We start from the raw sequence: 13,517 nt of genomic DNA, 5'->3' as shown, positions 1-13,517 counted from the left end.
TACCATTGATGGTTCTTTCCCACTACTACAAGATTTTGTTATACAGTACAGTACAGTATGTGCTATTTTGTTTGTAAATAATGTTGCTGACTTCCTGATTTCTTAGCTATAAACAAAAAAAAAAAATGCCAAGCAGTGTAACTACAATTAGCAAATATCCGAAAGACAGAAGTGTGCCTCTAATCAGTTTTCACTGAATTAAGCATTTCATATGTCAGCTGTTAGATTATGACATGCATCAGTTCAAGTAGTCATGATTTTTTTTTATCAAAATTAAAAAGGGTAATGAAGATATTACTGTTATAAATGAGAATTTTTACTTGGATTAAGTGACTTTGCTTAATTTGTTAAAAACAAACACTTTATGCTTTAAACGTTGCTTACAGTTCACTTAATAATGTCTCTGTAACACTTTATCCAAGTTTAAAGAACTTGATTAAACAAACCTCTCAGCAGAATGACAAAATAAAACCATGATCTTGTTTTTATATATATATTTTATTCACTGGTAATACAATTTATAGGGAAATCTTCCATTGGTGCTGTTCTCTTTAGACTTGTAGAGATTAACTCGGGATCTATTCACATTGATGGTGTTGACATTAGCAAAATAGGTCTTGAAGACCTGCGTTCTAAGATGTCAGTAATCCCACAAAATCCAGTTATCTTTCATAACACAATTAGGTAAGTTACAGGTATTCATTCATTTTTATTTGTTTAATTTACACAGCACTAATGTGCAAAACCTAATTATAGCTGCCAACTTGCTGGATTTATGATAGAGAATCGGTCTTTTTTTTTAACTCAATTTTATCTCCTTTTCTGCCTCATCATCCTAATATTGTTTCTCTGTCTTTATGTGTGCATAAAAAGAAAAACTGGGTTAAAAATGTGTTAAAATTGGACTTTTAAAAAAAAAATTTGCAGCTATCTGTGTATTTTCATTAACAAATTGGCCATTAGGTGTCTCACACATCTGTTATGTTAGGCCTGAGAACTAGTGTAGCAAAAGAGAGTCTATTACCACCAAGTGATTGAATCCTTGTCACTTATTAATGTGTATGCTGCATGCCTTCCTATAAAAAGGAATGAATAATAAAGTTAAACAATTTCAAATGATCCATGTGTGAACACATTGACTGTCTTTAGCTAAATCTATAAGTAGACTACTATTCTACTAGTCACCGTTGAGAAGTCTATTTGAGGAAGTTGTATTGAGAAAAGCCATGTGAGCATTTTTCAGAGTTACCAAATTTAAAATCTAAATATAGCTATTCAGTCCAGAGTACCTCACATCCATGTGCTGAGGTCATTACTCTTAGGTATGTTGCACATTTATTATTAATATAACAGTCAGTTCTGACTTGGGCATTAGTTGTGGCATATGATGCAAGAAAGCAAGCTTATCCAGCATCAGCCAAAAAAAAAACTTCCCATTTCACCCGTCTGATCACTCCAAATGTTTATCTAAGCTATCAACTTCCATAACAGAAAGATGGAAGTCCGTTCCGGCAAACTTCTGCACATCTATTCTACAACTGTCTTTTCTCAATTTGAATCTATGCCCCCTCAGGTTCTTAATCTGAGCAAGTGGAAGTATCCTGTGAGCATTGAGCCTGCTCAAACCATTCAAGGTCTTATACACCTCACAGAACTTAAGCCTTTCTTTGTATGTGCAAGTTGGGATATACGAAGGGATAATCACCTCCTTGTCTCTGCTAGCAAAATTCCATGATCTGCACTGCTCAGAGAACTTCATATCTGACTGCACAATTACCCCCAGGTCTTTTTCATTCTCCACCTCCATGAGTGTAGTACCACATTTCTCTTGGGTTACTGCTACCCATATGCAGTACTTTGCATTTGTCAATGTTAAACTTCAGTCGGGACTTCTCATCCCATCTGCCTAACTTTTCTAAATCCTGGTGCAGTGGCATACTGTAATTAACAACCCTGATATACCTTCATTGTATATTATACAAAACAACAATTGGCCCAGCACCGAAACCTGGGGGAACTCCACTAATAACATTAGTCCACACAGAGCAGTGTCCATTACCACTCTCTGTCATCTCCCACTCAACCATCCCGCTCCAATTTAAAACAAGCAGAGAAGATTCTGTTCTTTTCATCATGATCCGCTTGCCTCCCTGACTATTCCCCCCTCATATAGTAGTTTTGACATTAGCAAACAAGTTTCTAATATTTATTGGTATCATTAAAGATAAAACAATGGATGTTTAGCAGCATCAGCTCTAGAATGTGAACCTAGCAGATGCTATTTTGAAAGAAGAAATAATTTGTATGTAGTGGCCTTTGTTTGAGGAACTGACAAATACACCTAGAACCATAACACATTATCCCATGTTTGGCATTTTTGTAATGCTAGGAAAACAAAAACTGGATTCAGATCTTCTCTTTCTGACAGCAGGACCATCGTTATGAACAAAACTTTGCAACAGTATTTATTTTGAAGCAACCAATTTTGGTCTAACTGCAACATTCTGTAACTATATCTTAATATGTGTATTGTCAGTGAAATTTATCTTATAGTACAGCATGGACTTCAAAAAACTTGCTGTTTTCCTAATTATGAGTACTCTAGCTTTCTGAAAATCAAAAGTTGGGGTATATGAGCTGACCTTGGTCCATTGAATATAAAACTGCTGTACTCAGTTCTGGTGGTTACACTGTATCATAAAGACTTATGATTTTGACACTGTTCACAGCATACATAGTGGAGATTTCAGGCACCATCACATATTCTTTGAAATATCTTTTTTGTTATATTTTATTTTCCACTGTGATCTACAGTTAGTATGTGGCAGTTGAAACTGAACAGTCCTAATAATGAAATTATTGTATTAACAAGTATAAGGTACATTCAAAAGTTCCTGGATTGAGTAGTTGGACTTACTAACTTAATTACTTTTAAGATACCTTCCTTCTGCACACACACAGGCCCAACTTCAGCAAAACAACCACCACAAAGTCCCATTTTCAGGTTGGGGGAGTAGAGAGGATGCATGAGGATGATTTTTTTTTTTTTTTTTTTGCAATCAAGAACTAGCATCATGATGCAGGATTAAGCCATCCTTGCCGCACATGTAAATGTGCCCTCATCATTGAAAAAACAATTAGCATGCACAAGATTTGGACTGTGGGGCCATTCAGATGATTCTGCCTTGGTCTCAGAGTTGTAGGCAAACACACCCAACTCTCATTCCCATAGAACACTTTTCTTAGAAAGCTGGGATCCTGCACAGATTTTTCAAACAAATCAACTGTGATGGCTTTCCTGCAGTCTATTTGATTGTCTGACAGAAAGCATGGGACAAACTTTGCACACACCCCTAAATCTTGCATCAATATACTTGTGAGCAAATCTCAACATATTTGCTTATCATTTCACATAAATACCTTCACTTTTATGGCACTGAAGGTGTCCATTGCTTCCTGTATATTTTTAAACCACTTGCAAACTGCTGTTTTCTTTAAAGCATCATCTCCATAGCTTTATAGTTGTTATAATACTCCTTTCTTCTGGTCCTGTGAAGTACCATACATTTTTTAAGTTACCCAAGAAGTTATGAACCAAGATATAAATACTCTTCCCTCTTGATTTTTGGATTATAGAGACTAAATTTAAAGAATCATTAATTGTGCAGTTTTGTTCATTACATAGAAATCCAGTCATTTCCACTGCAAATACATATTTAACTCAAACCTTGGAAGGTAGATAAGTTGCTCTTAAGAGCTTATGTAGCATCAGCCAAAAAAAAAAAATTTCACACATCCATTCTCTCCATAAATTTATTTAAGCTATCAACTTCCACAACAACAGAGGAAGGTTTGTTCCACCAATCATCTACCCACTGGCTAAAGGCAAATTTGAGCACATCTATTCTACAACTGTCTTTCCTCAGGTTCAGAATTGAACCTGTTCAAGGCCTTATACACTTCAATCAGATCACCTCGCCAGTGCTTAGTCTCCAGATGCTGCAATTTGCAGAACTTAAGCCTTTCTTGGTAAGGGGGACCCTTTCATTCCCCTCCTCTGTACTTAGTCAGAATACAGTAAAATGAGGCCTCCAGACCTGTACACAAGGCATGGCCTGACCATTTCCTTATACAAAGAGATAATCACCTCCTTTTCCCTACTAGCAAAATTCCTGTATATCATTAACAATACCCCATAACCTCTGACAGTACAATTACTCCGAGGTCTTTTACATTTTCTACCACCCTGAGTGTAGTACAGTTGGTAGGTTTCTCTGGGGTAACTTCTACCCATATGCAATATGTTGCATTTGTCACTTCTCAGGCCATCTATTCTAGATCCAGTTGCATACTTGGACATTAAGCCTGATATACCTTCATCAGTGAGCCCAACACCAAACTCTGGCGGCCTCCACTAATAACATTGGTCCACGAAGAGCAGGGTCCATTGTAATAACTTGCCCTTAATACTGTAGTCTTCCATGCACAAGAGTATCAAAATCTTTCCTGAAATCCAAGTACATGATATCAAAATTATTTTTTGCATCCAGTTCCTTTGTAATCATAGTATCCAATCAAATTTGTCAGACAAGACTTTCCCTTAACAAACCCATGCTGTGTCTGAATGATTACTGCAATGCTTCTTTAGCCAGTGACTCCATTATTTTCCCTGGAACAGAAGTTAAACTAACAGGGCTGTAATTACTCGTGTCACCCTTTGAGAATTGATTTGCACATCTCCAGCCTGTAAGGACTTCCTTTGCTGCCTCTGCAGGTACCTTTCTTATGTTTAACTTCTCCTCCACTTTGCTCCCTGTTAGAGTTTAATAAGCTTCTGTCCTCCACTTCCCTACAGAATTCCTCATGTGTGACTGTAGATACAAAATACTCATTCAGCTATCTAAGCAGGAACATCAACAACTGAACCAATCTGATTCATACCTTTCCTTCTAGAGTTCAAGTAAAGAAGTCCTTGCTATCAGACTAGCTTTTATCTAACATAGGCTTATGTGTCTCCATATAATTTATTTGCATCCCATGCATTTTTTCTCTGTGCCACCCATTTAGGCCTAAACTTTGAACAGTATTTCTTAATCGGTATGAAACGCCTAGTAGCTTCCACAATTAATTCCTCCTGCTAACATCATCATTTGGTTGCACTGTAGAGATTTTAAATCTGGCAATAATAACAGCATTATTGTTATGTTTATGCAGTAATACCCAAATATTTTTTATTTAGTAAAATTGCTTTCAGGCAAAAAAAAAGCCTCAAATGGGGGGGGAAGAAAAAGTGGAACAGTTTCATAATGGTGGTTGTTCCTAATATGCAGGTGAGAATTAGTGTGATCAAATTCATGCAATTTTGAGTATTTTAATGCCTCATCACAGAACTTCTTAGTACTATCGCTGCTATAGTAAGAGTTAAAATCATTTTCTGAGTGGCAAAAGTGACTTACGTCACTATCGTATTTGAAGTCTATTAACCTTTATCTTAATTTTCACATCAAATAAGAAAATAAAAAGTAAACAACAAACTAATTTTTGTCTGATGTCTTTTAAACCTCCTCTTCATGTAAGTCTAAAGTCCTCCCCCCCCACTCACCTTGTGTGGTGCACAAGAGGATTAAATGGCAAGAGTTCTTCAACTCTGTGACTAGGTGCTTTGTTGGGAATAATTTTAAATTTCAAACCTGAAAATGCATAAAATCTTAAAGGATCTCCTTCACTGAATTTTAGCCACCCAGCAATGGTCTTTTCTAAGGCTGTTGTAGGAAAAACAACTCTTTACCCATTTATGGAAAAGTTCTGTGAAACACAAGTAGTTGCTCTATCCAGTTTTCTCTCTGATCGCTCACTGAGGGTGATGACTATGTCTTCTAACTAATGCCGGTGTCCCCCAAGGTTCAGTTCTTTTCCTCTTGTATATTAATGACCTTCTTCCATTGATAGCACATTGCATTCCACTTTCCATTTTGAGAAACCTTGCCCTGCTCAATCAGCTTCAACTTCTCATGCTGATCTTTGGGTAATTCTCCAATGGGGCAAAGACAACTTAGTTGATTTCAATCCTTCTAAAACTCAGCCTTGTCTTATATCTCGCAAAAATGATTCTTCTGCTCCTATACTTATCTTTGGTGACACTCCGATTTCTAGGCAAAATGATATCTCTCTTGGCACAAGCACATTACAAATATTGCTTCCTCTCGGCGTTACTTTTCTTCCAAACAGCTGCTCACTCTGTACAAATTGCAAATCCACCCTACCATGGAATATTGTTCCCACATCTGGTGTGGTGCCCCCAAAACCTCTCTCTCAGGCTTCTTGATTCCATTCAGAAGAGAGCAGTTAGGTTAATTAATGATTCATCTCTAACAGAGTCTCTCCACTCGTTGTCTCATAGACGTACTATTTCTTCTACAGATATTTCCATGGGCACTGTTCTTCTGAATTGGCTTCTATAATTCCCGCTCTCTTTCTGAACACGTGCCACCACCAGCCATTTATTGTCCAACAACCTTCCTTCATACGTATTTCCTGAAAATTACAGTCTACAGATATCTTCTTTTGTCTTCCCAACCTCCAAGCACAGTACTATAGGTTCTAATACCTTTTGTGTTTGGGGTCTACAGATAATAAACTTGTGGAAAGTTGATCCCATATTCCTTAGTATTAATTTAAAAATGCCAATGACAGCGATGCATAAAAGTAATGACTTTAAATCACCTGCAAAATAAAGGAATATTTACATGGGAGTAAGTCATTTGTTTTTTTTTTTTTTAATTAACTTACACCACTGATTCTCACCTGCTTGAGAAATGTAAATTCTTCATTTTTCCCATCAAGGTTATCTAGGAAAGTTTTCAGTAATAGAAATTATTTAGGCCACTTTTAGCAAAAAACATTGTTTTTTAATGAAGTCAAATACTCATTGTTGAGAGTTATCACTATTGGCACTTTCCCTGGTTATAACAGAATATCCAGCTTATTTCATTTTTATTTCAGATACAATTTGGATCCATTCAATAAGTATACGGATGAAGAAATATGGGATGTTCTAAATAAGACATACATGTTGGAAAAGGTAGGCCATATAGCTAAGGACATTAAAATGCTATAAACATTTTTTTACAAAGTTGCTTTTCAGTCCCATTAATTTACCTTACTTCAATTATCCGGTGCTTGTGTAGCACATGCTTCTTAATTAGACCAGGGTTCGAACTCGTGACCACCGCATATCCCCGGAGTAATATGGCCTTAGTTGCTAATGCTCCTAAAAACCAAACAACTTCAATCATTATCCAGTCTTGAATGAGAGTTATGCAGTTACCACCCCCAACAGTTTTAGCTCTTCCTTGAATTTATTCAAACTACCAGCAGAAATTTGTTCCTACAATCAAATACCTGCTGCTGAAGACAAAATTTCCACATACCTATCCTACATCCATCCTTCCTTCATGTATGTAATCTGAACAAGAATGCCATCAGCATTGAGCTTGCTCAACCCATTCAAAACCTCAATCAGATCACCGTGCAGGAGCCTACTCTCCAGGACGGTAAGAGCATCCTCTGTAGCTATTTCAGCAGATCTATGTCCAGCCTAACCATTGCCTTATACAATGAGATGATCACCTCCTTTTTTCTGCATAACATTTACACTAATAATGGACCCAGTGCTGACTCTAATAATAATATTTGTCCAAGAAGAGCAGTGTCCATTCATAACTATTCTGTCTTGTCCTTAATGCCACACTGCTCCAATTGTTTTACAACAATATCGAAGTATAAATATACAGTGAAACTTCCCTTTAACGGATAGCCATGGGGAACGAAAATGTGTCCGTTAGAGAGAAGTGTCCGCTAACAAGAAGTCTGAGGGAGAAAAAAAAAAAGAAAGAAAAATCGTTAAACGTAAAATTAAATTATATACAGATTTTGAACAATATTTTTGTAAATAATATACATACAATTGTGCTATGCATATTATGACTTTATTTTAAGAAAAATACATACAGTAATCACTTATTTTCTTCTGCACCTTCTTCCGGCTGATAATTTTGTTTTCAACATTTGTTTGGAGTGAAGAAACCATCGAAAGTCCTTCAGTATCTTCTTCAGCAGCGAAAAACATTTTTAAACGATTGATTTGTATGAGCGCTTCTTCTGTTTTCATTGGTGGTTCGTCGTTAATATGTTCTTCGACAGAATGACCTCCTTCCATTTCTTCATCCTCATGAGGAACTTCTAGAAAAATATCGATGATAATGTCGTTGATATCTAGAGCACCATCTTAAGTAGTGAGGTTCGAGTCTATATCTTTGTAGCTAGGGTCACTTGTAGCTGAAGTGTCGTATGTTATCAATAGATGTTGAAATTCTTGTTCTTCTTGGTGCTCCACATTGCTGTTCACAACTTCAGTTTTTGCGTTTGAGAAGCCAGACTTTACAAAACAGTTCACGACAGTTTGTTTTCTAATTGTGTTTACTGAAGAGGAAATCCATTGAATCGCATCTAGGATGCTGATTTTCTTTGCAAGGTCACTCGCACATGTTACATCGTTCATGTTTGCAATGAGATGTCTTAAAACACATTTTCTGTAGTGAAGTTTAAAATTTTTTATTATCCCTTGATCTAAGGGCTGACACTCTGCAGATGTGTTTGGTGGCAGAAAAACGATTTGAATGTTGGACAATTCAATGTGCGGGTGAGATGCAGCATTATCCATGAAAAGAATAATTTTTCTGTTTTGACGAATCATGTTTTGATTAAAGTGACTTATCCATTCGCTCATGATATCTCGTGTCATCCACTCTTTTTTATTAGACTTCCAGTCAACATTCAAAAGATTCAACTTTATGCCCTTGAAACAACGAGGATTTTGTGGTTTTCCTATAACAAGAGGTTGTTCAAAGTCTCCCAGCATATTTGTACACAATAGTACAGTCAAGTGTTTCTTAGAAATTTTTCCACCCTGGCACTTTTCGTTTTGTAGACTCATTGTTTTTTCAGGAAGAGCTTTAAAAAACAACCCTGTGATATCGTCACAGTTGTAAATATCCTTAGCTTCAAAATCACGACATAACTCTTCCAATTTGACGGTCCACTCTGTTACAACCCCAGTATCAACAGATCCACCTTCACAACTTACAGTTTTCCAAGAAATTTTATGCCGAGTTTTGAACTTGTGTAGCCATCCCACAGAAGCTTCGAACTCATTTACTCCCATAGATTTCGCAACCTCCAAAGCCTTTTCCCTAATAATAGGCCCATTAATGGGAATTTTTTTAGTACATTCGCGACAAAACCACTCATACGTAACATTGTCAATTTGAAGTCCAACAGTTTTCGGGAATAATTTTTGTACCTGATCATTTCCGTGTTGCCAAAATTGTTTGAGCAGTTCATTTTTTTTCTTTAGGATGTCGCTTACCTGCGTCTTCCCGATTTTGAATTTTGCAGCGAGATTGCGAACACACGCATTAATGAGTTTGACTTTATCTTTTAAAGTTAAATGTTTACGAGAAGACATTGTGCACTTCACACGACACTGAACAAAACTGAAAAGACGAAAGGCCGACCAAAATTCCCCCCTCCTGCACACACCGAATTCATCAGAAGTTTTACACGTGCCTTAAAATTCTTGAAAAAGGGTTTAGAACCGCGACGTAAACCTTGATAAAATTCAGAGAATCGGAAATAGAAAATAAACACACGATTGAGGCAATACGTGGAAGAAAAGTTCCTAGAAAAAGGGCCGTGAGCTCACCCGCTGTCCGTTATGGGGAGATCAAATTAAGTGCTGATCTAAACGAAAAAGTGCAGATTGCCTGTCTGCGTCCGTTACAGAGAATGTCCGCTAGACAGAAGCTGAGTTAGTTAGTTATTTGGTTTTTTAGGAGCATTAGCAACTAAGGCCATATTGCTCGGGGATATGCGGTGGTCATTCCCTGACCTTTCCACATCCTCCGTATTTGGTGGTGACGGGCTCGAACCCCGGTCTAATCAAGAAGCATGTGTTATGCACTGCTGCTCCTTCCCACCTGGCTACGGAGGCGCCTAACAGAAGCTGAAAACACGTTAAAACCAATGGAGGTGAGTTGGGGAATTTGAAAATGTCCGTTAACGAGAGGTGTCCGTTAGGAGAAGTTTCACTGTATAACCATTTGTTTTTGATGGGAAAACAACTATGGCAGCACTAGAGTAAAACTGATTGGTAACAAAATTTTCTTACAGAAATGACGTCATCTCAGTCACAATAGTAATATTATGCGAGAATAAAAGCTTCCAATTCACCAAAGAAGCCTCTTGTGTCAAAAAGGAGCGAGTTTAAAAACATATAGGCTTTAATAAAATCTGCTTCAAGATTTTGATCAACCTTCTAAGTAGAGTAAGTTTCGATTCAAGAACACAACAATCACTTCTTCCAGCAGTTTTTGGTTATAACATCACACTATTCTACAAATGGATTTCACTAACTATTGAATTATAAAAATACCAATCTAATTTCTAGCATTTTTCCTAGGGTTGTCCTAGAACGATCTAGTACTTCAATAAACCTCCATATGGCGGGGTTGGTAACTTGAAAGAGGGAATTCCTTCTTCCAGGGCTAAAAGGAGCAGTGATGGATTGCAACACATATCCAGACAGAAAAACAGATATGCCATCAAGCTATCACCTTTTCTAATACAGAAAAATTAACATTTAATAGTATTCCAGTGACAGTTATGCCCCATAATACATTATCAGTGAATGGGACTTATTAACTGTCTCACAAGAAGAAAGTGATACATAAACTGCAAGGTTTGGCCTTACATCCCATTTGCTGGGATGTAAGGCATTATACAACAATGTAAGGGATTGTACAACAAGCAATCCTGCATTTTCCAAAGCAGGAAAAAAAAAATCCAGAAATATAAAGTCACATACTGCTAACCATGCAGATTTTATTTATTTCGTATGATGTGATCAATACACGAAGGAACCAGTTTTTTCTTGCTTCCTTCGTGTATCGTGGCCGGGATATCAAACCAACCGGTTGGTTCGGCACCATCGTGATATCCAGCCCGAGGCGGGAATCGAACCTGCGACCTTTGGGTTGCCAGGCAGGCACTTTACCTACCCGGCTAGCCCGGTCGGCACCATGCAGATGTCTCCATAGAACCGAACATTTCCTTTGCCACCTAGGACAACAGCAATCAGTATCTCAACCTTGCCCGAAACAGAAAAAGTTGAGGACGACACAGTATTAGAAAAATATGCCCATGATACCATAGAAACAGGACACCCAACCCTCTCCAGAAATGAAAAATTAAAACAAATCAGACTGAAGCCTACAATCTTTCTCAATCAAACCCAAAAAATGCAACTGTAGAGGATTATGCAGTAATTTACTTATTCAAACTAATGCAGTGGGGGCATTCTTACAGGAAACCTTTCTATCACCATATTTAGGTGATACAGCGATACTGAGTCCTGCTTGTGGAAGGGTAGCTATTCTTTGCAAATCAACTATACCGTCAAGACATCTCCAACTACAAACCTCCTTAGAAGTTGTAGCAGTTCAGATATCATTAACCCTTGCATCCATTTATATCTCCCAGACTGATCACACAACTGCCACCTCCTGTCATTTACTCGGACCATCTGAATATTCTCCTGTGTGTCATGGGGCACTGATCGATATACCCTGATACACCTTTATCGAGCTCTCATCAGGGCCTACTTTGGCTCTCCAGTGTATAACTCTGCAAAAAAAAACTACTTTAGAGTGATTGAACATGATCCAGCACAGTGATCTGGGAGTTTCTCCAGGGGCTTTCAGAACCTCCCTTACATCTTCGGCGGAAAACATTACTTTTGATGTATACCGCAGTCTTCCCTCTCACTCTAGTTGGTGATGTCTGTACAATATTAACCAAATGAAAACAGACCTGCTCCACTTAAAGAACTGACTCAAAAATGCAATGTATTTCAGGCCATGATGACACTGTTTCCCTCCAATATTGCACAGTTACATGGAACTCACTCACCTGTAAAATCTATACAGATGGATCAAAAAACCAAGTAGGTGCTGCGGCAATCTTCCCTTCATTACCAATAGAATGCAGTATCTTTACGCTATAAACTTAGCTCTTGAGTGGATTACAGAACTTTTAATTAGGCCTGCTGTAATATACACTGACTCACTCAGTGCTGTCACCGCTATAATTAGTAGTAAAACTCCTCTCACTTTATAAAAAAACAAATACATTCCAAGTTGCTTGTAATGAGTCAAACTAACATTCTGGAATAGTCGGCAATGAAAGAGCAGATCTTGCACCAAAACAACCAGAAACTACTATTTTGCAGACTTTTCTAGTTCCATATAAAGATTACAAACACATTATCCGTAAAGCATGTTATAATAGCTGGTCATACAGGAAACAAACTCTACCAGAATCAAAGTTGTGGCTCTCCAGATTCTGAAAAAACAGGCAAGATAAAATAATTTTAGGAAGGCTAAGGATTGGATGTGCTCATCATGTCATGTACAACTGACTGTCCCCAGTTTCTAAATATCCGTTCAAACACCATTAATGCAGATTCTCGGAGATGATCCTAATAAAACATAACACCTATTACAATAAAGCCCATGTGTCATATCTAAGGCAGGTATTGTTGGGGTACCATACAGATATAAGGAATGCAGAATTAGAATTTGATGAGACAGGGCGGTGCACTGGGAAAGCAAAAATGAGGGTAGGTTAAATAAAATTTCTCAGATATTGACTGGAACTTAGGGATTGGTCACTCACACAACTTTTGTGCATTTACTGGATGATTATTCATGTATTACGAATTTATAGATAAAGGAACCACTAGGTGGCAGTGACCACAGTGTACTGATGTGGAGGTGCCTCGGTAGCCAGGTGGGAAGGAGCAGCAGTGCATAGCACACACTTCTTGATTAGACTGGGGTTCGAGCCCATCACCACCAAATACGGAGGATGCGGAAAGGTCAGGGAATGACCACCGCATATTCCCGGAGCAATATGGCCTTAGCATTAGTAGAGGCATTTGATGCAAGAAAGCAAGCTTATGCAGCATCAGCCAAAAAAATAACCACTTCCACTTCATCCCTCTGTTCGTTCGAAATACCTGTCCAGCTGAGCCTTAAACTTATTTAGGCTATCAACTTCCACGACAAGGGATGGAAGTCTGTTCCACCAACCAATCACCCGCTGGCTAAAGGCAAATTTCCGCATGTCTATCCTACATCTGTCTTTCCTCGATTTGAATTTATGCCCTCTCAGGTGATTATTCTGAGCAAGAGGGAGAATCCCATCAGCAATGAGCATGCTCAAACCATTCAAGGCTTTATACACCTCTATCAGATCACCTCGCTGGTGCCTAGTCTCCAGACACTGTAATTTGCAAAACTTAAGCCTTTCTTCATAAGAGCACCCCTTTGTTCCCCTTCTCTGTACTCGTTCCAGCAGCTCTACATCCTTCTTGAAATGAGGCCTGACCATTGCCTTAT

The 13,517-nt window shown here is 38.0% G+C and overlaps 1 protein-coding gene across 1 annotated transcript in view; it reads left to right on the top strand.

Moving 5' to 3' along the window:
* LOC150083139 (ATP-binding cassette sub-family C member 5-like) overlaps window positions 1-13,517 on the top strand; it is a 278,483-nt gene that overhangs the window by 253,590 nt on the left and 11,376 nt on the right. The window contains exons 21-22 of the mRNA XM_090378404.1: window positions 525-684; window positions 7,003-7,081. Coding sequence (XP_090234530.1) covers window positions 525-684; window positions 7,003-7,081 — 239 coding nt within the window. The remainder of the gene's footprint in view (window positions 1-524; window positions 685-7,002; window positions 7,082-13,517) is intronic.

This window comes from Mastigoproctus giganteus, chromosome 7 (assembly GCF_048544385.1).
Source record: "Mastigoproctus giganteus isolate SK-2022 chromosome 7, ASM4854438v1, whole genome shotgun sequence".
Lineage (NCBI taxonomy): Eukaryota > Metazoa > Arthropoda > Arachnida > Uropygi > Thelyphonidae > Mastigoproctus > Mastigoproctus giganteus.
Note: the sequence above shows the minus strand (reverse complement) of the source record. Positions and strands in the feature narration are given on the sequence as shown.